Raw genomic sequence first — 24,723 nt, forward strand, 5'->3', positions numbered from 1 at the left:
TGACGCCTCTCCACCATCCAAGAACAGAAGCTGTGCAGCGGTACAATAGGAGGCCGCAGACGATGTGTCCAGCACTGAGTCTGAGGATGAGCAGGCACAGGGAAATGCTGAGGGGATAGACGCTGACCTGGTCATACTCCAGGGAAGTAGGGACACCCGGGAGGCTTTAATCCAACAAACCTTCAGCTAGCACACCACCTATGGACCTCCAGGACAAGCCTGGACTGTAGGCTCCATACACGACACCTAAGTGCAAAATCTGCCAGATTAGGAACAGTAATGAAGGGCCTTGTTAATAAAGCTGAATGTCCAACAAATCACTCATTATATTTTTAGAAACCATCCACCTGCAGAAGAAAAGAGGCACCCTCAGCCATGCTGACATATCTGAATTTAATATGTCAAGCAAAGAAACTTTTGCAAAAAAAAGACAATAGTATTACAAATCAGATCAAATCATAAGGACCTCACCTCGGGCCAATACAAAAGCACCAGTGAAAAACTCATGGTGTGCCTAAGGTGCCTTATGTTTTCATTTCCGGGTGCTGTGTCTTGGTGCTGCCCCATCGCTTGGAGTGGCATCTGAGACAGCCTGCTGACTCTGCTGTCCTGTTGGCCTCGATGACCTTGGCGGTTGTCCTTTGGCACATGAAGCCTGTGCTGGCCCTGCCTGGAGGGAGCTGCCAATTCCACAGCTGCCTACTCCCCAGTCATCGCAGCCTCACCAGGTGCTACGGTCACTGGGAGAGGGGTGAAGGAGTTGCCGCCCTCATCTAGAGCGCCCTGAAAGGGGCCCACGGAGATGACAGGCACTGCTGCACCGACGTGAGGTCTCTTTGGAACACCCTGCTCACTGTGGATGGATGGGCAGGCACCGAGCTGGGAAACTTGATGCCCAGGCCATCTCTTACACTGCCACTGACCAGCTGAGGTCAATGCTGATGTGAGTGTTTGCTGGTCAGAGCGCATCCCCAGGAAGCCCTGACAGATCTCCTGGAGGAGGCTCTCCACGAGTCGTCACCCGCTCCATGGAGGACGCATGGCGCTCAGACACGTAGCTCATTGCTTCGGTGATCGTCCGCAAAGGCTCCTCCAACATGGAGACCAAGCCAAGGATAGCCTTATGTATTCCCCCCACACCTGGCCGCCTTTCCTTACCCTGCTGCATCGTGAACGATTCCAGGGGCACATCATCAGGCACCGACTGAGCATGTGCCTGGTCCTTTGAGGTCCAACGATTGCTGGCGCCATGGGCACTCTCTGTTTCTGCCAGCTCCTCCAGCGACTGTGAAAGGCCCTCACCACTGTGCCCCGGGACACTAGCTGATGTTCAAATTCCCACCAAGGTGCTAGTATTGCGCTGGTGCCTGCCTCGCAGAGATAGTGTGCCGCTGGTTAGACTTCAGGCCCCTCATGTGTGAGACGGGGCCTCTGCTGCTCCTCCTCTCAGCCCTGCTCTGATGATGCTGAAAGGAAGAACAAGGACAGTGGATCAGTTAAGGTGGAGACAATGACAAAGTGCATCCCTGTCCCCTGGATCATTATGCACTCATCCTTCCATAAGTAATGGTCAAGCCATGTTGGAAAATTAAATCAATTAACATTTACTACTACTGAGGCTGTTGGGATAACAATGCTGACCTCACTGTTGGGCATAAATATCTGGCCGTGGCACCCCAGCATCACTGACACCAGTGGACCTGGGCGCATGGCGCCTCTCCAAATCCAGGGCCTTCTGCTTGAACCGGCTAAGAATGGCGATCTGCGCCTGGCCGCCACCAGTCCTCGCATTCTCTGCCATGTTATGAGCATTCTTCTCCTGAAAATGAGAGACGAGCATTGATTAGTGAAAATTGTACATGGACTCTCTTTGCACACGGCCCATCCCAACCAGAGTGGGACATATCAGGGCTCCAGAGCCTCCTCACCCTGCTACTGCTGAACACTCACACAAAGATGCTAGGTGAGTTCCCCACCTCCCCACTGCCCTCTGAACACATGCTGCATACATCACATTAGGTACCACACAGTATATCCTTCCATAGCAAGGAGGCACAAGCACGTGGAGCGCAGTGAGCAGCGGATGGTTCGTTGCCACGCCACCTTGAAGCTCCCCTTCCAGCATGTCATCACCCTGACTTGGACATGTCCTGCAGTTCAAGCACAGCATGTAGGTGCAGCTCCTCCAGGTTGCCCTCACACCAGTCATGTGGGACTCAGTGTAAAACATGCTGCGGGGACAAAACACATCTCTTCATCACCCTCTCAGGCTGACTTCAGCATGGGCAATATCTGCTGGCCCACCCAGCAAAGGACAAATGCCATCAATGATTCAATGCAGTCACTGCACTCAGACTTAGGGATGGGGGGAGGGGGGGGGGGCAGCAGGGGGGAAAGCCGACCTGTTGGGTTAAGTGCCCAATGCCAACATGGTACTCACCCTACCAGAGTGCAACAAATCATTGAAGCGCTTGTGACACTGGATCCAGGTGCGCTGCACCACGTCATGGGAGCTCCGCCACCTCCTCCCAGGCACGTTTCATCATGTGGTGGTGTTTGGGGGCGGGGGGGAGCCCTCCTCCTCCCATCCTGGGGAACCAGCACCTCCTGCTGTGCTGCCACCTCGTCAAGGAGGGCAGCAAGGCAGTCATCCCAAAAATGAGGGGCACACCGGTCCCCCCACCCTACCCTCCGGCCTGGCAACACCTGCCCCGAAGGGCTAACCTCTGGACTGGCCTGCCCCAATGGCCTACGCTCTGGACTTGCATGACCTTCATTGCCCCTTTACACAGCCCTTCGCCCAGCTGTGGCGAGCAGCCTTTCTGAGGCTGCAAGGGTCTTCCTTTATATAGGCCGCCGTGTCGCCATTGGACCCACAGCCTGAGCATGCCCACTGCTGTCTGTCCACTCCCACTAAGCGCAGGAGTTGTGAAGTATGCTAAATGGGCCCTAATTGGCCCACCCAGTCCACCCCTCCACCAACCAGAAAATTCAGCTGTTTCTGAACTTTGCCTGGCAAGGTGACACATTTCACCTCTCCTTCAAAAACAATCCAGTCTGGTTTATTTCAAAATACAAATGTTCCCTTGACTGCTATGTTTCTAAACTTCCCCATGTTTAATTAATTAGCATTTCAAACCTACTCCCTCTTCTTAGATTGAAGCACCCAGACTAGCTGCCTCTGATTCACACACACACACAGACTTCCAGACAAATCTTTGTACAACTCATTAGCTCTTTGAGGCAGCTCTGTGCCCTCAGGGAGCTTTCAGCACGTGCTCCCCTGTGCATGTGCAGACTAACACGCTCACCCTCCTCCTCCAGCCCCTACCCCGGCAGCGCTAAGCATTTCAGCATGCCTTTTACATTGGTTGGCCTTTAATTGGGGTCAAAGATAATGGCATTTGTCTTTCCAGTGTTCAGTTGGAAGGGGCTTTTTAACTTGGTGTCAGTCAAGCAGTTTGACGGCATAGCGGTGGTTACAAGATTAACGGAAGTCGCGGAGAGGAAGAGCTGGTTGTTGTCAGCATATATATATATATGAAAGTTGACCACTTTCTCATCAATGAATACACGTGATGGAGAGATAACGGAAGGAGTGATTTTTCTTTACTTAAGTGAACAATCTTGGAGTAATACTCTTTGGCTAAGGAGAGGGAGACACAGTAGAACAATATGCTCAAACTAGATTTGGCTAGAAAAACCATTTATGCACCAAGTGTATTTGAGTTTTCAGCCCAGAAATTTAAAGGAACAAAGGCTGAAATTGTACTGAAACAAGAATTATGGGTGATGCCAATTAATTTGGTAGGAGCAAAAGCATAGGAAAAAGAGTAATTGAGGAGATCAATAATGGCCCAAGTGCTGTGAGACAAAGGATTGTCAAAGATTGTCTTATTAGTGAAGGCCTTGGGAGTGGAGGGATCTTGTAAGGTCAACTGTTGAATGTGGGTATTAATGTTTATGTGAATAAAGTAATTTAGAAATAACAGTAGAGTAGAGAAATTGAAAGAGAGGGGACAGGAGGTAAGGAGTTTTGATGTAGATTAAAATCATTAAGGATGAGGAGTCACTCATTCCCGAGACTAAGAGAGGATATCTTGACGATGGCGTTATGGGGCTCGGGAGGGTGGCATCCAATAATTTTAAGTGAGACACAGAATGAATGGAAGATACCTTTTTACTCAGAAGAGGAGAACATGCTACAAAAATTAGGAAAATATTTATCTGGGACTTAGTAAGAGCTAGGCCACAAGCTGAATAAAAATTTGAAGAATGCAATTGGGGTATCCCAGTGTTTGTGCTGTGTGCCCACACAAAGAACTGGACTGAGATTTGTAACACCCAAAAATTTACCCAAATTTAAACTCCTTTAGGTGCTGGTAAGTTACTTAGGCTTATAGTCGTTTGGTAGCACAGAACTTGAATATTGCTGAAAACCAAGAGACTTTATTGTCGAAGTTTTTCATTTTGCACTCACCAAGATAATTCACAAGGAAATGTGAAACAAGAATTTATACTATGAGAAGAGAGTGCTGATTGGTTGGCAAGTGGACTCGGATTGGTAGAGTCGTTGCCATGGAGAAAATACCAGTTGATGGTGACTGACAGTTAACTGCCAAGCATTGTTTGAAATTTAAAGCAGGCAGCTTGATCTGATTGGTCAAGACATTGCCCTGGGGATTGAACCAACGAATGGCTGTCACTTATTTTGTTTAGCTGAAACAGACACAATGTGTATAAATGTTATTTCCATCTCTGTCCACAAAGAACAGGGCCCTGTGTATTAATACATGTAGGCTTAAATGTGACACACTGCAAGCCCGAGTGACTATCTTAAATTGGTTGTCAGCGTAGTTCTTAGCAGATTGAGGATTATTTAGCAAATGTTGTCTAACCATGGAAACACATTTACTGCTGGATGCTGTGTTTTGAGTTTTGCAAGCATGGCTGGTTTGGTACCATTTGTACGTTTTTGTATGTTGCTCATTGCGAACAGCGGAAGGAACATGTTGTTTGACATGATCTGCCAGGCTTTGGGACCTATGATCTGCCAGTCTTTGCGACCTACGGCCTACATACCTAGCATCACACTGGCACTGAAAGCAAGCTAAAAAAACGCTTGCCCGACTTGCGAAAGAGCAATGAGTTGCCCCGTGATATATATGTGACTGGATTCATCCTCATGGCTTGCTGTGACCGTGTATGTATAGGTTGCCCAAAACATACCAAAAGTGATGTCCCTTTTACGCCCTATCAATGGCCGGTTCTGCACAACGTGAATTGGCCGAATGGTTGGACGAATTGTTATAACCAGTTTTGAGCATGTTTTCCAGATACATTTGTGACGATCATACAGGAGTTGCATATCGATAGCAATGCTGTGTCCATGTGCTCATTAGACATTGCTAGCCTATTCACCAATGTTCCACTTAAGGAAACCATAGATATTTGGACTGCAGCATTATATCATGCCGATCTAGACACATAACCATTGCATGAATCAAAATTCATTGAGCTTAGGAACTTGGCAACTCATGCAGTTGAGTTCATCTTTATTGACACTACATATGCCCAAATAGATGCTGTTGCCATGGGTTCCCCTCTAGACCGAGCTCTAGCAAATATCTTTGTTGGGTTCCGTGAAAATGTGTATTTGATGGAACGATACCTAACCTCCTACCCCTTGCATATTTCCGATATGTGGATAATACGTTTGCTATATTTAAATCCGCAGTTGCATGTAATAATTTCTTTACATGTATTAATGGGCTCCATCCTGCGCTCAAATTCAAATTTGAAATGGAGCAGTCAAATTAACTCCTTTTTTCTGGCCTAACAGTTGAGAAATCTGCCGGGGTGGGGGTTTCTCTACCACGGTCTACCGCAAACCTACCTTCACAGGTTAAATACACAGGTCTTACACGTAAAATGATGCGCGGTGACATCGGTCGGGCGTCATTTAGGTTTTCAGTTCGGCAGGTGCACAGCCAACTCGGCTGCGCACCTGCTGAACCATCAAAGACCTATTAAGGCCTGTTAAAACTAATTAAAACAGTTAAATGAGCTGCCCTGACCAACCTTACAATTGGCGGGCAGGCAAAGAGCCCAGGCGGCCTTTGCATATTCCATGAAACCTCATCCACAGGCGGGATGAGGTTTCATGAAGTGTTTTAAAATTCAATAAAAATTATTTAAAAAGTTCATCGACACATCCCAGCTCATGTGACACTGTCACATGAGGTGACATGTTTTAAAAATTTTTTCCCCCCCTTATTTAAATTTTAATACTTTAAATTGATCTCCCTGAGGCCCCAACTCAGGGAATCCCCCCTGCCCGTACAGAGAGTGCTCAGCGCTTCCGGGTGAGTGTCACGTTGGGTGGGCCTTTATTGGCCCGCCCATGTAAAATGGCGGCACAAACCTGCTCGGGGGCGCTGATCAGATTCACACTCGCTCCCACCTGCCCCTGTACAACCCCCCCAACAGGGGGAAAATTCAGTCCTTACAGTTCTAAGTGCTGTAAGATTGGCCTTATTGCCAGCCTTGTAAATAGGCCTCAGTCATTTGCTCACCATGTAAGCTTGATACTGAAATAGGGCACATCAAAGCCATCCTGTGGGATAATGGCTAATCTGATCAGATTATTTCATGCAGCATATCATGCAAATTCATGAACTGGCTTAAGGCCATCATTTTTGGCCCTGAAAAGTGCCCAGTCTACCTCCGATTACCCTGGAAGGGCAAGGTATCTCAAAGATTTGAGTAACAGGTGAAGCTAGCTGTTTCACTCTGTTACTCTACAATAGCAACACGAGTGGTATTAAACACTAACAGGATGCTTCCATCGGGCCAAAAAGACGCTCTGTCTGTCACACAAACGAGCAATGTGGTACCTGAATTTCAGCGCCAGTGTGGTGCTAGGTATGTAGGCCATAAATCCCAAAGACTGGCAGATCGTATCAACCAGCATGTCCCTTCCGCTGTTCACAATGGGCAAGATACAGACCGTACCCAACCAGCCCGTGCTTGCAAAACCCAAAGCAGTGTCCAACATTAGATGTGACTCTGCGATTGGACAACATTGGCTAAATAATCCTAAGAATTTTGCTGCCAATCAATTTAAAATTGTCAGTCAGGCTCGCAGTGTGGCACATTTACATGTGTTGGAAGCTATGTATATTAATACACAGGGGCCCTTTTCTTTGCAGACTGAAAGAACATGTACACACATTGTGCCTGTTTCAACTAAACAAAATAAATAACAGCCATTTGCTGGTTCATTCCTCAGGGCAATGTCTTGACCAAAGTCAAGCTCCTGGTTTAAATTTCAAACAATGCTTGGCAGTTAACCATCAGTCATCATCAACTGGTGCATTCTCCATGGCAATGCCTCTACCAATTCGAGTCCACCTGCCAACTAATCAGCACTCTCTTCTCATACAGTATAAATCATTGTTTCCCCTGACTTTGGCATTTTCTTGCGAATTGTCCTGATGAGTGCAAAGTGAAAAACTTCCACAAAAAAGTCTCTTTTTTTCAGCAATACCTAGACTTAGTTCTCCGGTTCCATGTGGGACAATGGGCAACAAGGCTCTACCACCGGTCCATTACAACTTCTTTTGCCTAAGCCCAGGTGATGTTCCACTATTGAAGGTCCTCCTTAAATGTACTTCACCCAGTCTTCTTTGGCTGGCCCCAACATCTTTTTCCATCTGGTGTTTTCCATTCTATTGCCACTCTGGTGGGGTGTAGGTCTGGGAGGCGAGTTATGTGTCAGGCATTCTCAGTTGCTTCTTTGTCACGATGCCCTGTTGGTGCATTTGACCAGTCCTCTGTAACACTTCGTCATTGGTGATGTTGTCTCTCCATGTGATGCCCAGCATCTAAGGCAGGCAATGCTGGTGAAAGACTGTCTCACCGTCAACATGACACCTTTGCTGTTCTCTTCCATGTCTCACTGGCATAAATTGCAGTTGGCACTATGAACATGTAGAGTTGCAGCTGCATGGCAGCGTTGCTGGTGTTGGTTGCCCAGACAATACAGAGCCACTGGAAGACTGATGGTGCTTTGCCAATTGTGTGGGCGTCAATCTTTACATCACCCTTCCCAGAGATGTCACTTCCTAGACGGGGAAGTGGTTGTGTTGCTTGATGGTTGATGGCAGGACTGTCCAGCCATCACTGCCTTGGTCTCCCACGGCTGATGCGTGAACCAGCCTCTGTGCCACTACTCTCAAGACTGGTGATCATGTCTTGAAGCACACACAATTCTTTGGCCAGCAAGGCGATGTTGTCTGCGAAATCTAGGTCCATCAACCAGTTGTGTTACCATAGTGTACCAAAGTCTGCACCCAACACTGCTTCCTCATGATGAAATCAATAACCAAGAGGAAAAGGAATGAGGAGAGCATGCAGCCTTGTTTTATTCCTGTGGTGAGGTTGAAGGAAACTGTGGTCTTGACACAGGAGCTGGAACCGCAGTATAAGGCTTTGAAGATTTTAATATATCACTCCAGGATGCCCTACTGTCTTACGATGTACTAGTGTGACTGCTGACGGATGCTATCGAAAGCTTTCTTGAAATTAATGAAGTTGAAAACATGTGGCTTCTGATACTTGAGGCTCTGCTCTATAATGTTCCTGAGGGTAAAGATCAGCTCATTGCATGATCTGCTGCCCCTACAAATCTGTCTGCTCTTCACAAAGGGTACCGTCTACTTCTGCTTTTAATCTATTGAGGAGCACCATGCTGAAGACCTTGCCAGGTAATGACAGCAACGTTATGCTCCTCCAGTTGTTGCAATTGCTGAAGTTCCCTTTCTTTATCAGTTTGATGGTTACTTCTTGCCTCCAGTCATCCTGGATGTCCTCCACAGTCCAGATCTTGTTGAACAGGTCCTTCATCTCTCTTGTGACAGTGTTCTGCCATGTTTTAATAACTGTGCTGGTATCTCATTGATCACAGATGCCTTGTTGTTCTTCAGGCTTTTGATTGTTCTTTGGACCTCTGATCTGGCAATTTCTCCCAGGTTGACATTCATCTGTTGAGGTGTGGTGCTGTTGTCAAACTCGAACGTGGAGCTGGGGCTGGGCTGCTTGAGGATCTCCTGAAAATGTTACACCTACCTTGCCTCCAGCTCATCTGTTAATAGTGTCCTACCATCCTTGCTCTTGATTGGTACAGTGGTGTTGCTTCTTGCGCCAGTCAGTTGCCATACGATCCTGCACAGCTTCTTGGAGTCATTCTGATTTGCTGCTTCTTGTGCCTCCCTGCCATTGAACTTTATCCATCTTCATTTGTCTCTTCTGCATCTTTTCTTCACAGAGTTATCCAGTCTTCTGTACTTCTCATTGTCTTCGAGTCTTTGTTCAATGTTCCTTTCTTGGTCCCACTTTCTCTTTTCCAGCTTTCTTTCAACAATCAACTTCCACGTTGGGTCAGTGATCCAGCATCTTTTGGTTCCTCTCCTTTGCCTGATGGTGACTTACGCAATTTCTTTAATCCCTCTTTTGAAGGTTTCCTACTGATCCTCAGTGCTGCCCAACTTCAGTAATTCTTTGAATCTGTTGGACAGGGCCAACTGGAAACTGTCAGACATGTCCTTGTCCTTCAGTTTCTCTGTTGCATTTGGCCTTTGTGACTTGGTGGTTGTTGCCTTCTTCAGCTTCAGGTGGATCAAATCCTACATCAGCATCTCAAAAAGTCTGGACATGTTGTAGGAGTGTCCTCCTTCTGCTGCTGATGCATACATAGTTAATCTTATTCAGGGTGTTAACATCTGGAGACTTCCATGTTTTTTTGTAGATGTCCTTGTGGTTGAAGGAGGTATTCCCAATGCTGAGCCCATTGTTGTTGCAGAAGACCAGCAGTAGCTCCCCATTTCTGCTGATCATGCTTGCTGACCCATGGGGCCTGATCATACTGTTCAGTGCTTGTCAGTTGCCATTGAAATTAGCACTGAGGTCACCAATCAGTAGCTTGATATCACAGCTGGGTACCTCTTCCAGCGTGTCCCGCAATTGGCAGTTGGATTTATCTTTCTCCTCCTCTGTCTCTGTTTCTGTTGGTGCAAGAACTTGCACGACAGTGACTCTGGTGTGCCTTGTGTGGAATCTGGTAATGAAGGTGTGCTGATTTACAGACTTCCATCCACTAATCTTTGTTGAGTATGAGGCCAACTCTGTGAGTGTGGTGTTTTTCTTGTCCGAGGTACAGGATCATCGCACTCTCACTGCTGATTCATCCTTGGCTTGTTCACCGCATCTTGCTGATGTCCAAGGTGTCAAGTTGATAGGTTCTCATTTCTTGCAGCACCCTGGGACATCTTCCCGCACTGGAAGTGTGTTCGGACGTTCCAGGTGTCGATTCTGGTGATGGGTTTTGGCATTAAAGATTGGGCTGGTCAAGGATTAGACATCCTTTAGGCTTTCATCAAATCCAGTCATATGTACATCATGTTCGGTCCTCTCTTTGCCAGGGTTTGCCGATATGGCTACTTCTTTCTGTTTCTGTGGCAGTGATAGGTTTTTAAAGGATGAGGGTGCTAGACCTACATCCAGCCCTCCTCCTTTCTCAACCAGGCTTGGGACTGGCTTTGGCAGTGATGCTAAGCTATGAAAAACTTGTCTTGCAAACATATATAAAACTTAATATAACTAATTTTGAGCAACAGAAAATCAGAACGAATTTTGTAGCAGATACTATTATTTGGCATACTTACAACAGTATCACATTCAGGCATTTCCAGTTCTGGAATCTGCTGCTGTTCAGAACACCAGTCATTTACTCCTTCTTTGTTCAGGTTATCAGAAGTTTTGCTGGATTTTTCAAAGCTCTAATGAAATAAAGAAACATCTTACTTCTAAATCTCAAACTTCAGCTCTACTTGGTGTACTCTCCCTCCCCACCTTCAAAGGAACCCTTAAATTATGGGCGGTAAGGCAGAGGTTAGGCCGTTGCATTAATGCCAAGAATTGTAATTGCTTATTCTACAGGAGTAAATAATTCATCATTTAAATCAGGCTTGTCCAGCCATTTCACTTTGGTGGGGGGGGAGGGAGCTACATTTCCATTTTCTTTTCACTCAAGGGGCTGATGAGCAAACTTCAGAAAGATAAGGTTTAGCACAACGTGAATATCAAAATAAATTTGAAGTATGAAGAAACGAAACAACTTGCTGAGCAAAAATAAAGCAATGTTAAAGTAATAAATTGATAATTTAAAAATGAGTAATTAATTAAAGATCACTATGAAAGTGTGAGAGGGACAGAGTCTGTTTGCCTGGCTCATTCCCCATCTCTTGATGCTCACTTATTCACTCTCACCCATCGTGAGAGTGGGTGTGATTGTGAGAGAGGGTATGGGTGAGTGGAAATGCTGAGACTGTGAGTGATCCTGACACACACTCTCTCCCCCACATTTCTAGTGAGTCTTTTCATCCCCCACACCCCACCCACACCATCGCATCTAGCCTCTTCCACCCAGCAGTGAGTCCCTCCCTCCTCCACACCCAGTCCAGCACTGAGCAAGTCTCTCCCTTCGCCACCTGGCACAGACGGAGTGAGTCTCTCCTTCCACACCCAGTCCAGCATGGCAGTGCAACCTCTCTCTCTCTCTCTTCTCTTCCAAGCCACCCCCACCCCCGCCGAACTTCTCTGAAGCTCAATCGCTGGCACCATTGTTGCTGTTCCTCCAATCACAGACTGCTCACCTCCCACATTTGCTGCAGAGGGTGAGCCTATCAGCAGCAAACGCAGGAGAGGAACAGTGTGATTGGAAGAGGATCTTCCAGTACGCTTACCAACATTTGAAAACTACCTCCGGGGCCACATTTGGCCTGCAGGCTTGCGTTGGGTAAGCCTGACTTAAATGAATGCCATTCGTGTTTATTGGTTAAGATTTTTTAATATTTAGTTTTGGATTCTAAAACTGATAACTGGTTTCTCCCAATAGCAGACTCTTGTCAAAATTTTCAAGTAAACTTACCAGAGAAATTTTATTCTCCTGCTAAATTGTAAAAGCAAGCTTCTCTAAATTGTAACTCTGCCTTTAAACAATTTATTTTTATTTAAGCGATAAGAATACAGAAATGACACATCCAACATTTTTGAAATATTTGAATCAACGCTCTTTGAGCGTTAAATTGGCATTTGTTTCTTTTCTGATTAGTGCTCCAAGAATAAATAATAAGATGCAGTAAAAGCTCTGGAAACCAAGTGTTTCCCTCATCCAAATTGGAGTTGCCCTGTAGGCTACAGATGTTTTTATATTGGTCTTTGACAACTGGGTCCCAAGGGATAGGTCTTGTCCAATCAGTGGCCATGTCAAAAACAGAAATGAAATCAGAACTTTTGTTAAAATTGCTAGCCAGGAAAATATATATATTTTTGGTAAACTGTTTTTTCCCTGACTGTAGTTGATCTTTTTGGAACTGATAAAACGTTGCTGTGGTGCAGCCGTACATTTTAGTTTACGATTAATATCATGTTACTCTTAAGGAGATCTCTGGTCAAAAACCTGGTTGTGCAATTTTTGGAATGCTGTGCAGCCATAGTTGAATCTGTGCTAGATTTCCTCTTCGATGGTGACCTTTTCAGAAAGATAGTTGCTGAGATATAGGAAGTGCTCAACAACTTAAAGCCAGGTTTTGTTGCTAGGTTTCTCAATAAGGTTCTCAATTACTCTTTGGGAGCCTGATTTAAATATGTTAGTAAAGTGCTCTGCCTCTCTAAGATGGAATATTTGCAAGCCATGTTCCCCACACTAAAAATGACAGGACGTATGTGCACTCTAGGATAGATGCCAATATTCTATAGTGTTAGAAGTTAGGACTGCTTTCCTTGGACAAAAGAAGGCTGAGAGGAGATCTGATAGAGGTATTCAAAGTCATGAGGAGTCTGGACAGAGCAGATAGGGAGAAATTGTTCCCACTTGCGAAAGGATCGAGAATGAGAAAGCACAGTTTTAAAGCGATTAATAGAAGAAGCAAAAGTGATATGAGAAAAAAAAAATTGCAAACAGTGGGTGATTAGGGACTGGAATGCACTGTCTGAGAGTGTGGTGGAGTCAGGTTCAATTGAAGCATTCACAAGAAAATTAGACTGACATCTGAAAAGAATATTCAGGGTTACAGAGAAAAGGTGAGGAAATGGAGCTAGGTGAGTTGTTCAATTGGCGAGCTGCTGCAGACATGACGGGCCAAATGGCCTCCTTCTGCACTGTAACAATTCTGTGGTTCTGTCTCTCCCACCAATAACAATAACTGGAGATGTAGGTACTTGTCCAGGGGAGAGTTTTGGTCTTAGTGATGTTGTTGTTTTGTATTCAGAGTTGAAGAGGTTGAGGGTGATCTGAATATCACAACTACAACCTCAACTACACAGCTGTCAGCATATTGAGAGTCATGGATATGCTGGAGGGTCACCTAAGACTTGGCTCTCAGCATTGAGGTTTAAAAGGTTCCCATTGAGATGAAACTCAATCATGACCTCTTGTGGAAGTAGGTCACAAACAAATTCCAGACCAGGTGGAGGTAGATAGTGAAGAGAGTTGGTGCAATCACACAGACTTGCTTGACTCCCATTCAGATACGAAAGGCCTCAGTCTCCAATCCATTGCAAAGGACAGTTGCTGTCATACTGTCATGCAAGAGTCGCAGGATAGTAACAAATCTTGCTGGACATCCAAATTTCTGGAGGGCTTTCCAAAGGGTTTCATGGTTGATGGAGTCGGCCTTTGACAGGTCAATAAATGCCATGTAGAGCTCTTTTTGCTATTCCAGACATTTTTCTTGGACTTGTCGAGTGACAAAGATCGTGTCTGTGGTTTCCCTGGATAGCCGGACACCACATTGGGTCTCTGGAACTATGTCTTTGCTGATGGGTCGGAGGCAGTTTAGGAAGATTTGTGCGAGAATCTCCCCAACAGTGGGCAGAAGTGATATGTCTCTAAGGTTCCCACAAATTGATTTATCACCCTTTTTGAAAAGTGAATCAATGATGGCTTTGTGGAAGTTAGGAGGTAGTACCTCTTCTTCCAGATTTTTGTAAAAAGCTCTGAGCGTTTGGCCACTAGTTTTATAGGTCTCTGCAGGAATGTTGTCCAGACCACACGCCTTGTTATTCTACATCTTTTGTTTCCCAGCAAGTGTTGGCAAGATATCCAAATTTTATCTCCCAAGCTACTGGGGGATTCTGTCGATGGTTTTCCCTGATACTTTCGGCTTTAGTGTATAACACTGTCGTTGTCACCATCCATCTCTATGGTAGTAAGACTTGGATCAGCAACAACACCTCCGGGTGCTTGAGAATTTCCACCAGCAGTGTCTCTACAGGATACTCAAAGTCAAATGAGAAATCAGGCAAACAAACTCCAGCATCTTCACCAAAGGTCCTTCCTTCAGCATTGCAACTATGATTCTGCAAAATCAGCCCTCCACTGGTCTGGACCCTGCATCCACATGCCAAATAATCGGCTTTCAAAGCAACTCTTCTCACAACTTAAGGATGGCATCAGATCTCAAGGAAGACAGAGAAAATATTTTATGGACACCATGAACGCCTCATTGAACAGGGGACACACTGACATTGGTGTGTAGCGGGAGAGGAAGAGAGAGAGAGAAGAGAGAGAAAAGAAAGAGAAAAGGAAGAAAACAGAACCGTGACTCAAGAACCCTCCTTCCTCAGGGCAACTCTTCTCCCGTTTGCCCAAAGGAAATCAGGAATGGTCTGCTGAGTCACCAGAGGGGACACAAATCATGAAGCCTGGCAGACATCATCCTCGTTGAGGGACTGAGGCCATGACGATTGTTGCTTCTATTTCATAATACAGTAATGTAGAAATTAAAAGAGTACACTAGATTTCTGATGAATAGTATGTAATATTAATTGCAGAATTATATTTGATGATTAATTATATGGATGTTTGTTACTTTGCATAGAATAAATTACCTGATAGATATCCCGTAAATTACATTGCAGCAGCATTCCTTTAGGGTAATCATCAAAATGATCTAAGCATGAAAATGAGCTGACCTTTGAAGTAGCTGGTAGCACTGAACCAGATGGAGATGCATCTCTTGAAGGGGTCAAAGAGGAAACAGAAGATCTTTCTCTGTCTGTGAATACAAAAACAAAATGAGATAAATGTTTAATTCCAGATTATATCTTTAAACAAAAGATGTCGAAAGTTTATTTGGTAAAGTTCTTTTTGCCAAAAGATTGTTACTTTTCCTAATTTAATTATCCTCAGTTATGCCATATTGATTCAGCATTTCAATATCAGTAGCAACTTGTGAGGATGAGGCCAGAACTCATGCATATTGTGTGAACGTAATGGCTCAGATTTTGAGGTGGTAATGACAGCAAAACTGTCAGCATTTACAGTCGTTCTTCCATGAAACTGACAGCAACTTTGGGAGTCCACAAAATAACACAGAAATCCAGAATTCCAGCCAATGATTCTATGCTTCTCTGGAGGCTGCACTGTTGAGGTCCCGCAACAGAGTGTAATCCCTAAGCAATCAGCGAATTGATGAAAATTTTTACGCTGCGAGTTTCACAGTAAATACCCTTGAAAAAGTTATAACTTGTTCAATGAGATGCAATTTTACATATGAACAAGGAGCAGTAGGCCATTCAGCCCCTTGAAACTGCTCTGTCATTTAATTAGATCATGGCTGATCTGATATTAACCTGGGGCAGAGTTTTCTCGTCGGCATATGGGGCCCCGCAAGCCGACGCATAAAATGACGTGCGGTGATGTATGACGTGCGTCCTGATGTAATTGCGCGCCATTCCGATCTGTTGTTCGGTGGGCTGGCGCCGGAGTTGGCTGCGCGCCAACCAAACTGTCTGTCAAAGGCCCGTTAAAGCCATTAATAAGCCAATTCAGATAATTGACAGGCTGCCCGTCCAACCTTAAGGTTGGCGCGGGGGGGGGGGTGCAGGTGAAGAGCCCAAGCGGTCTTCGCATTTTTCACGGAACCTCATCCATGGGCGGGATGAGGTTTCATGGAGCTTTCATTAAATTAATAAATTGTGCTCACTTCATCAACATGTCCTAGCTCATGTGACACTGGCACATGAGGGCACATGTCTGAATAATTTTTTTCTCTCTTTATTTCAAAGTTTAAATATGAACTTAATTTCCCTGAGGCAGTGCCATGCCTTGGAGATTTCTGCGCATGAGTGAATGAGCACAGGCCCCGACTCTCCTTCCTCCCCCTGCCAGCACAGGTAGCGCTGAGCGCTACTGGACACGCGTCACGCTGCGTGGGCCTTGGCTCGCCCACACAAAATGGCAGCGCAAAGCCGATCGCGGGCGGCAATTGGCTCCATGGCCGCCTGCGTCCACTCCCAACCAGCCCGGCCGACAGGCAGAGGATTCTGCCCCTGAAATCTGCATCCCACCTACTGCCAATAACCTATCACTCCCATGCTTACCAAGAATCTATCCAACTCTGTCTTAAAAATATTCAGACTCTGCTTGTAAGGAAGAGCATTCCAAAGACTCATAACCCTCTGTGAAAATTTTTTGCCTCATCTCTGTTTTAAATGGGCACCTTATATTTAAACAGTGATCTCTGGTTGTAGATTTTCCCACAAGAGGAAACATCCTCTCCACATTCACCCTATCAAGACCCCTCAGGATCCTCTTACTCTTCTAAACTCCAGTGGATACAAGTCTAAGCTCTCCTCATAAGACAACTCACCCATTCCCATCTAATAGTCTGGTAAACCATCTCTGAACTGCTTCCAACGCATTTACATCCTTCCTTAAATAAGGTGACCAATACTGTACACAGTATTCCATATGTGGTCTCACCAATGCTCTGTATAACTGAAGCATAACTTCCCTACTTTTGCATTCAATTCCCCTCGCAATAAATGATAACATTCTATTAATTTTCCTAATTACTTGCTATACTTACGTACTAGCCTTTTGTGATTCATGCACTAGGATACCCAGATTCCTCTACACCTCAGAGCTCTGCAATCTCTCAACATAATATGCTTCACTTTTATTCTTCCTGCCGAAATGGGCAGTTTTCCCACATTAAACTCCATCTGCCAGATGGTTATGAACTCACTTAACCATTCCATATCTGTTTGTAGCCTCCTTATATCCTCTTCACAACTTACTTTCCTATCCATCTTTGTATCATCAGCAAATTTGGCAACCATCCAAGTCATTCATATAAATTGTAAACAGTTGAGGTCCCAGCACTGATCCCTGTGGCATGCCACTTGTTACATCTTGCCAACCTGAAAAAGACCCATTTGTGCCTACTCTCTGCTTCCCGTTAGCCAGCCAAACCTCTATCCACGCTAATATGTTACCCCCTATACAATGAGCTTTTATTTCCGCAATAACTTTTGATGTGGCACTTTATCAAATGCCTTCTGGAAATATATGTACAGTACATCCGCCTTTACCCACAGCACGTTACTTTGCCAAAGAACTTCAATAAGTTGGTTAAACATGATTTACTTTTCACAAAACCATGTTGACTCTGCCTGATGACCTTGAGCTTACCCAAGTGCCCTGATTTAATTGTTCTAAATTCATAATTACTTCTGCACACCCTAGCTGATTCTAAAAGCTAATTTTACACTTGTCGAATTATTTCCTTATGATAAAAAAATTAAAGCTCAATGCTGAAAGGTAAGAAAATTGAGAGTTCAACTGTTTGAGTCCTTGTCTGATATTTGTGGCTGAAGCAGAAATTTTTCATGGTGGTCTTGAAAATTCAGTGGATTTGAAGCCCATGTAAAACTACAATTACTGAGACAATTTCTTTTTAAAAATATAATGTCTTTTCCAGAAGCTGATAATTTTGCATCTGAGGTTCTGTTCAATGGAAATTCACTACCTGTTCTGGATTTTATTAATTATGTAGAAACGCCTTAACTTGAGGGGGAAGAGAAGGGGAAGAATATTCCTGCCCACTGGCAGCTTTTTTTCAAATTGCTGTTTTAGCAGCTAGCGAGTTGTATCGAGGGGATTTCAAAAGTGTTTACTTCAGTCACATGACCTCACTGCCCTAAATGATTTCAGAAGGTGTTTGCTTAGCGGATGTCTGAACCAACTGTGGCTTTAATTTTATTGCTGAGGTGTTTAGACTTTGTAATGACCTAGCCATTAACTTCCGTATGATTCATTATTCATCTTGATGAGATATGAAAAAGACCAGTCCATGTAGCTATTGTCCTAATAGACCTTGTCTCTGCTTGAGAGGTTGCCTTATAGAAATGCAAATGTGAGGTCCAGTGCAGTTTCCAGTAAATCCTTTTGAAGTAGTTTTTCACATCAGGTGTTGAAATTATATAGAAGGATGTTGTGGCATGTTGAAATTATAGTTCTCGTTGGAACTTACCAGAAATCCGTCAACTTGCAATACCATACATCAGGTGACTTGCAGCAGCCATCCTAAGTCAGTGTCTTTTCTTGATTTTAAAAAGTCCTTTTTAAATTGTTCAATATATGTTTGATCAGCCGATGAAATTAAAGATTAATATTGTTCACACACAAGTCAAATCGCGGTGACAATATCAACATAAGATATGATTCAGCTCAGCTGTGATAACCCCCACAATCAGACAGCCTAACACAGTGAGCGCCACAAAGCATTTATTTCATGTCTGGGAGTTGGGAGAGTGGGGGGAGTTGGGAGAGTGGGGAGTTAGATGGACAAGGGAAGGAGGTACTCCATTGATTTTCTAACTTTTTCATCCTGTAAGAATTGGTTTCTACTCTACTACAGGGGGATGATGCTAGCTGTTTGGTAAGTGGTTAAGGTCTATTCTATTTCTAATATTTAAAATATGACAGGAACTGGTAAGGTTAAGAAAATATACAAAAGAAGGAAAATACATAATTGAGTAAAATGATTAAGTAGTTAATTAAAACACTTTAAGGGTGGCAGGAAAGATGATGTGTCACAGCCAAGGCATGTGGGAGCTCAGAGGTGCCAGTGTGACCCAGGGCAAACACATCTGCAATAAGTGTTTGTGGCTCGAGGAGCTTCAGCTCAGAGTTATTGAGCTGCAGGCTGAGCTGCAGACACTGTAGTGCATCAGGGAGGGGGAAAGTCATCTGGACACTTTATTCCAGAAGCTGATCACACCCCTTAGGTTAGGGTCTTCTGTTTTGGTCAGCGGTCAGGGACAGGGGGGTGTGAATGCAGTAATGCAGGTAAGGGGACCTGGGGGCAGGAGCGCAGGAGTTTCAGCCTTTGCAATTGTCCAAAAGGTTTGAGGTCTTTGACCATATTTGGATGTGAGTGGGGCCTGCAGCGTGGATGGGCTGAGTAACCACGGCACCGTGTACAGGGAGCCATCCAAATGGGGAGATTAAAAGGAAATGTAGTGTTAGTAGGGACAGTATATTGAAAGAGATTGACACTGTTCTCTGCAGCAAAGAACAAGTCCAGATGGCTGTGTTGCCTCCCTGATGACAGGGTTCAGGACATCTGCTCAGGGCTGGAGTGGGAGAGAGAGGATCCAGATGTAGTGGTCCATAACATAGGCAAGACAAGAAAGGCGGTTCTGCATAATCAATATGAGGAGCTAGGCACCAAATTAAGAAGCAGAACCTCAAATGTAACAATCTCTGGGTTATTACATGCAAATTGGCATAGGGCAAATAAGATTACAGAAATGACTGCTTGGTTCAAAGACTGGTGTGGTAGAAGTGGGTTCCAGTTCGACGGGCACGGATGCCAGTACTGGGGAAAGCTGGGGCTGTACCATTGAGATGATCTATACCTCAACTGTGCTGAGAACAACCTTCTAGCGACCGCATAACTAGGGAAGTTGAGATGATTTTAAACTAATAGTCAGGGCAGGTGATCAAATTTAGGAAGATATTGTAAATCAAAGAGTAGAAACAAGGCAAGAGAGAAGGTACTAATATGGGAAATGATAAACAGACCGGGACATGAAGGGAAAGAGAATTGTAAACTAGAATAAATCAGCAGATAAGGCTAGAGGTTACAAAAATAATAAAAGGACAAAGCTAAAGGCTCTGTATCTGAATGCAGCATTCAAATCAAAACAGATGACTTAAATAAACTTAAATAAGGGCAATTATGAGGGCATGAAAGCAGAGCTACCTAAAACGTACTGGCAAATTAGGTTAATGGATAGGTCAATAGACATGCAGTAGTAGTCATTTGAAGGCATATTTCAGAATAGATACATTCTAACAAGAAAAAAAAATTCCATGGGGATAACCCACCATCCGTGGTTCACTAAAAAAGCTAAAGATAGTATCAAACTTAACGAGAAAGCATACTATTGTGCAAGGATGGGTGGCAGCTCAGAGGGCTGGACAGATTATAAAAAACAGCAAAGACGACTAAAAGATTAATGAGGGAAAAATCAGAGTCGAGAGAAAGCAAGCTAAAAAGATAAAACAGATAGTAAGAGTTTCTACAGATTTTTCAACAAGAAAAGAGTTAACAAAGGGAGCACTGGTACTATATAGAGTGAGGGCTGGATTTTTGGGGCATTGGGCCCAGGGGTGGTCAGGAAATGGCCCGCCACCTGCGATCACCCCTGACTGTGATTTCACGCTGGCTGGCCATTAATAGGCCAGCTTGAAAAGTACACTGAGGAGCTCAGCACTGCCGAGGTGGGAGGGCGAGAGGAAGGCGAGCGCAAAAGTCTGCGCATGTGCGGGGAGAGCATGCACTGAAAACTCCCTGAAGGCAGAAAGCCGCCTCAGGGAGCTGAGGTATTTTAAATGAATTAAGTTTTTGAAAATCCGGAAAAAATGTCCACAAAGGGGACACACTCACCTTAACATGTATATTTGAAAAATTCTGCCAAAAATTTTCATTCTTAAAAATTTAATTACAGAAACCTCATCCCGCTCATGGATAAGGTTTCCTAAAAAATCCAAAGGCTACCTGGCCAATTTGCCCGCCCAGCAACCGTAATGTTGGACGGGCAGCAAAAAATACAAGTTGATTAATTGGTTAATGGCCTTAATAGGCCTCTCAATTGCTGGCAGTCACACCGCTGACTCTTGCGCGCGCCTGCCGACTGTGGTATCACGCGAGTGCGAGATGACGCTGGGGCACTCGCCCGTATGCCGAGCGGAAAATCCTGCCCTGAGTCTGGGGAGTTAACATGGAAAATAAGGAGAAGGCAGTTGAATTGAACAGATATTTTGCATTGGTCTTCACTATACTAGATACAAGTAACATCCCAAAAATAGCGGTAAATCAAGAAACGGAAGGGAGAGAGGAACTCATCAGCAGGGAAGTAATAATGAGCAAATTATTGGAGCTGAGGGCTGACAAGGCCCCGAGTCCTTCATCCTAGGGTTTTAAAAGAAGTGGCTAGTGAGATAGCTGATGCATTGGTTTTAATTTTCCAAAATTCCCTAGATTCGGGGGTGTTTCCATTAGATTGGATAATAGCAACAGTAACTCCTTTATTCAAAGTGTGAGGGAGACAGAAATCAGAAAAATTCAGGCCATTCAGCTTAACATATGTCATAGGGACAATGTTAGAGGATAGTGAGTCTTTGGAATTCTCTTCCTCAAAAGATGGTAGAAACAGAGTCTTTAAATATCTTTAAGGCAGAGCTAGATAGATTATTGATAGGCAAGGGGGTAAAAGGTTATCAGGGGTAGGTGGGAATGTGGAGTTGAGGTTACAATCAGATAAGCTAAGAACTTATTCAATTGCAGAGCAGGCTCGGGGACAGAGTTGCCTATTCTTGCTCCTAAATCATAAGTTCATATAGAGTGCTCTGTGGTCCACAGATAAAGTTATGGAGCATGAACACCAAACAAGGGGAGGAAAGACTAGGAATACCCAAAATCTTGATTTTGGGTTTTCTAAAGTAAAAGGGAAAGTTGGGGGTAGAGAAATTTATGCAGTAAGTTGCAATGATTAGGATCCCTGCAGCTAAAAATTTTGCTGCCAACACTGTGACGAAGGGGGTTAGAACCACAGGAGCCTTGAGTGATTAGAGTAAGAAAGGCATATAGAGCTGGAGGGGATTGTAAGCAGAATGTAGTAAAAGGGTGTGAAGAGATTTAAAGATGAAGATGTTTTAAAGTAGGAGGTTAAGGAATTGAGTGTACACCAGTGAGAACAGGAGTGAATGGTGAGCATGGCTTAGTGAAGATGTTCCAGACAGATGGGGTTTATGAACGATAAGAGACCAGCAAGGGTTGTCGGAGCACTTGAGTCTAGCAATGATGAAGACATGTGTTAAAGGCAGAGAAGACAGAAGTAGCAGCGGAAACCGGCAATGTTGCAAAGAGAAGTATTTTTGTTACAGTCTTCTCGCTATATTCTATTTTTATCTAAAATAAATGCAAATGCCCATTAGCCCTTTCTAACCTTGATTAAACTAGACATCAAATTTGCCTAACAGATGTATTTCACTTAGCTAGAATTCAGCAAGCTGAAGTGATGAATATATCTGATCAAAAATATTGCTCAAAAATGATTTGACCAACCAACTTACCCCTATGACTCATATTTCCTTATTGTCCTATTCAGCCATTTATATGATTTACAAATACAAGCCAAATAATTAAATCCTCATATAATAAATTAAATATTGTAACGTCTAAGTCATTTTGAAGTAGACATTTTATGTTGGCTTCTATAAAGAAAATGACAGGAACAACATTATAAGCTAAGGAAAGTACTCAAAAGAGAGATCTATTTATATTTGATGACCGCCACACTGAAAGAGACCTTTACAAACTCTTTTAAAAATAAAATTACCAATGGCCTTTTTGAAAGAAATTACTTGAAGTTTTGGAAGTACAAACTTTTATAATATTTTAAAATAAAAGCATGCATAATAGGCTTCTAAAAATGATCCATACCCAGAACCATGAGGAAGACTAAAAAAATGAACTTCAAATCTATAGGAACTTCTGTGAACTATCACTTCATTTATCACCCTGTAGAGAATTATTTTTTTCTGCCTTATAGTAACAGAAATGTTTTTTATTACTCATTGGTCAAAATATCAATCAGGATTCGCCATTATAAATAAAATGCAAATAACAGTTCACGCTACATGTCCTATCTCAATTAATTGCTGACTGCAAATAGTCAGGATTATCAAGTCAAGCAAACAACAAAATGGAAAAACATTTTAATCAAAGTAATAAGCTCAACAGAATGTAACATCAGCTGCATAATGTTGCAAATGCCATCTTGTGGTGCGCTGTTGTACAGTTCTTATTTCAATATAGAATTTAAAAATAATTGGGTATATCTTTATAACCTTAAATACTGTTAGATAATTTGGCTCTTGTTGAATGCTGAACTTAGGCTGGAATAATTCACAAGTGAAAAAACAAGGAAACAAAACATGAAACAACTGTTCAAATGGCTGGGTTTGATGTTCATTGAGCCTGAGATAATAAGTATTTTGAGGCCGGGCATTTAAAAATGATAAAGAAATATAGAAATGTCAAATTTGTGTATGAAATGAAAGGAGTCGTGAGCATTACTCTTAACATGTGCAATATATATAGTAAGAAAAAAGGAATGTTCAGATGTACAGCATCCATATTGTATTCGTGCAAACTGCAGGATATTGATATTGCAGGCACCAAAATTGTAATTGTTAACAAGATATTAGAGGAGAATGCCAATGAACTCATAGGTAAAACAAAATTACACCGCATCACAATGAAAAGAACTTGTCTCTTTGTAAACAAAGTAATTCTGTCATTAGGCTTTACCATAGCAAGCATAAAGAGGATCAGTTTTATTTGCCATAAAATGTGACATTTTGAATAAACACATGCTCTAGCAGATTTTATTATAAAATTTGAAAACCAGAAGTTTAAGAAGCCATGTTTGGGGCCTCCTGCACAACAGTGGCAACTGGATCAGAGAAGGGATACTTGTTCCAGAGTTTGGATTTAGTACAGAATGATCGGTTTTTCTGCACCAAGCACTGATTAAATTAATTTCAATGTGCACAGCGTATTGGGTTGAAACTTAATGCAATTATTTCTGTTGCATTTCCTCAACTTATCTCTCAACTTTTGTCATACTTTCCCCTGCCAAAGGCTCCCATCCTATAGATAAATGCAGCTTTAAGTACAGAAATGTCAAAGTTCGTGAAACTTTGCCATTTAAAGATATTTATGTCAAGCCTGAGGATAACAATTATTCATCATAGAAATAAGCATATGTTTGGGTCAGATATTATCTTATTCAGTATGAAAGTGTTTGTGTGTCACTACCTTAAATAAAACTACAGGTGTACTCATTAATTCTCCCCCTTCAGTTTGCTGGTTTAAATAAAACACTGCTATATGAATCTATTAAATGTACTAATAGCTTGCTCTTTTGATAGCCTGGTATGTTATAAAGCCATACAATCAAAACTACCCAGTCTGATGCCTTCCCACGCAAGTTAGCTCACCTCACCCAGAGCTGTAGATGCCCTCAGTCCCCTCGGCAGAGAGAGGAAATCTGCCAAATGTTCTGCTTTAGATTGCTATTCAGTGGCACATGAAGTAAAGCTGTACAGAGTCAAGTGATGTTAGTATTGAGATTAGCTGTCATACCTTCCAAAGTCAAATTACTTGTTTACCTCATTGTTCAAGTTTATGTATACAGATAGCCATTTTTGCAATGTAATGGAGGGCTGCCAGCATCTGTAGAATCAAACTCAAGCAAGAATCAATGCCATCAAGATGGGACAGAAAAAAAAAGTATTGA

General features: G+C 43.4%; 1 protein-coding gene across 3 annotated transcripts in view; it reads right to left on the bottom strand.

Moving 5' to 3' along the window:
• pphln1 (periphilin 1) overlaps positions 1 to 24,723 on the bottom strand; it is a 203,169-nt gene that overhangs the window by 59,826 nt on the left and 118,620 nt on the right. For all 3 annotated transcript variants that reach the window (XM_041216311.1, XM_041216312.1, XM_041216310.1), the window contains 2 exons: positions 15,037 to 15,119; positions 10,725 to 10,838 (listed from right to left, as the gene is read on the bottom strand). In XM_041216311.1, coding sequence (XP_041072245.1) covers positions 10,725 to 10,838; positions 15,037 to 15,119 — 197 coding nt within the window. The remainder of the gene's footprint in view (positions 1 to 10,724; positions 10,839 to 15,036; positions 15,120 to 24,723) is intronic.

The sequence above is a fragment of the Carcharodon carcharias genome, chromosome 21 (genome assembly GCF_017639515.1).
Source record: "Carcharodon carcharias isolate sCarCar2 chromosome 21, sCarCar2.pri, whole genome shotgun sequence".
In the NCBI taxonomy this organism is placed as follows: Eukaryota; Metazoa; Chordata; class Chondrichthyes; order Lamniformes; family Lamnidae; genus Carcharodon; species Carcharodon carcharias.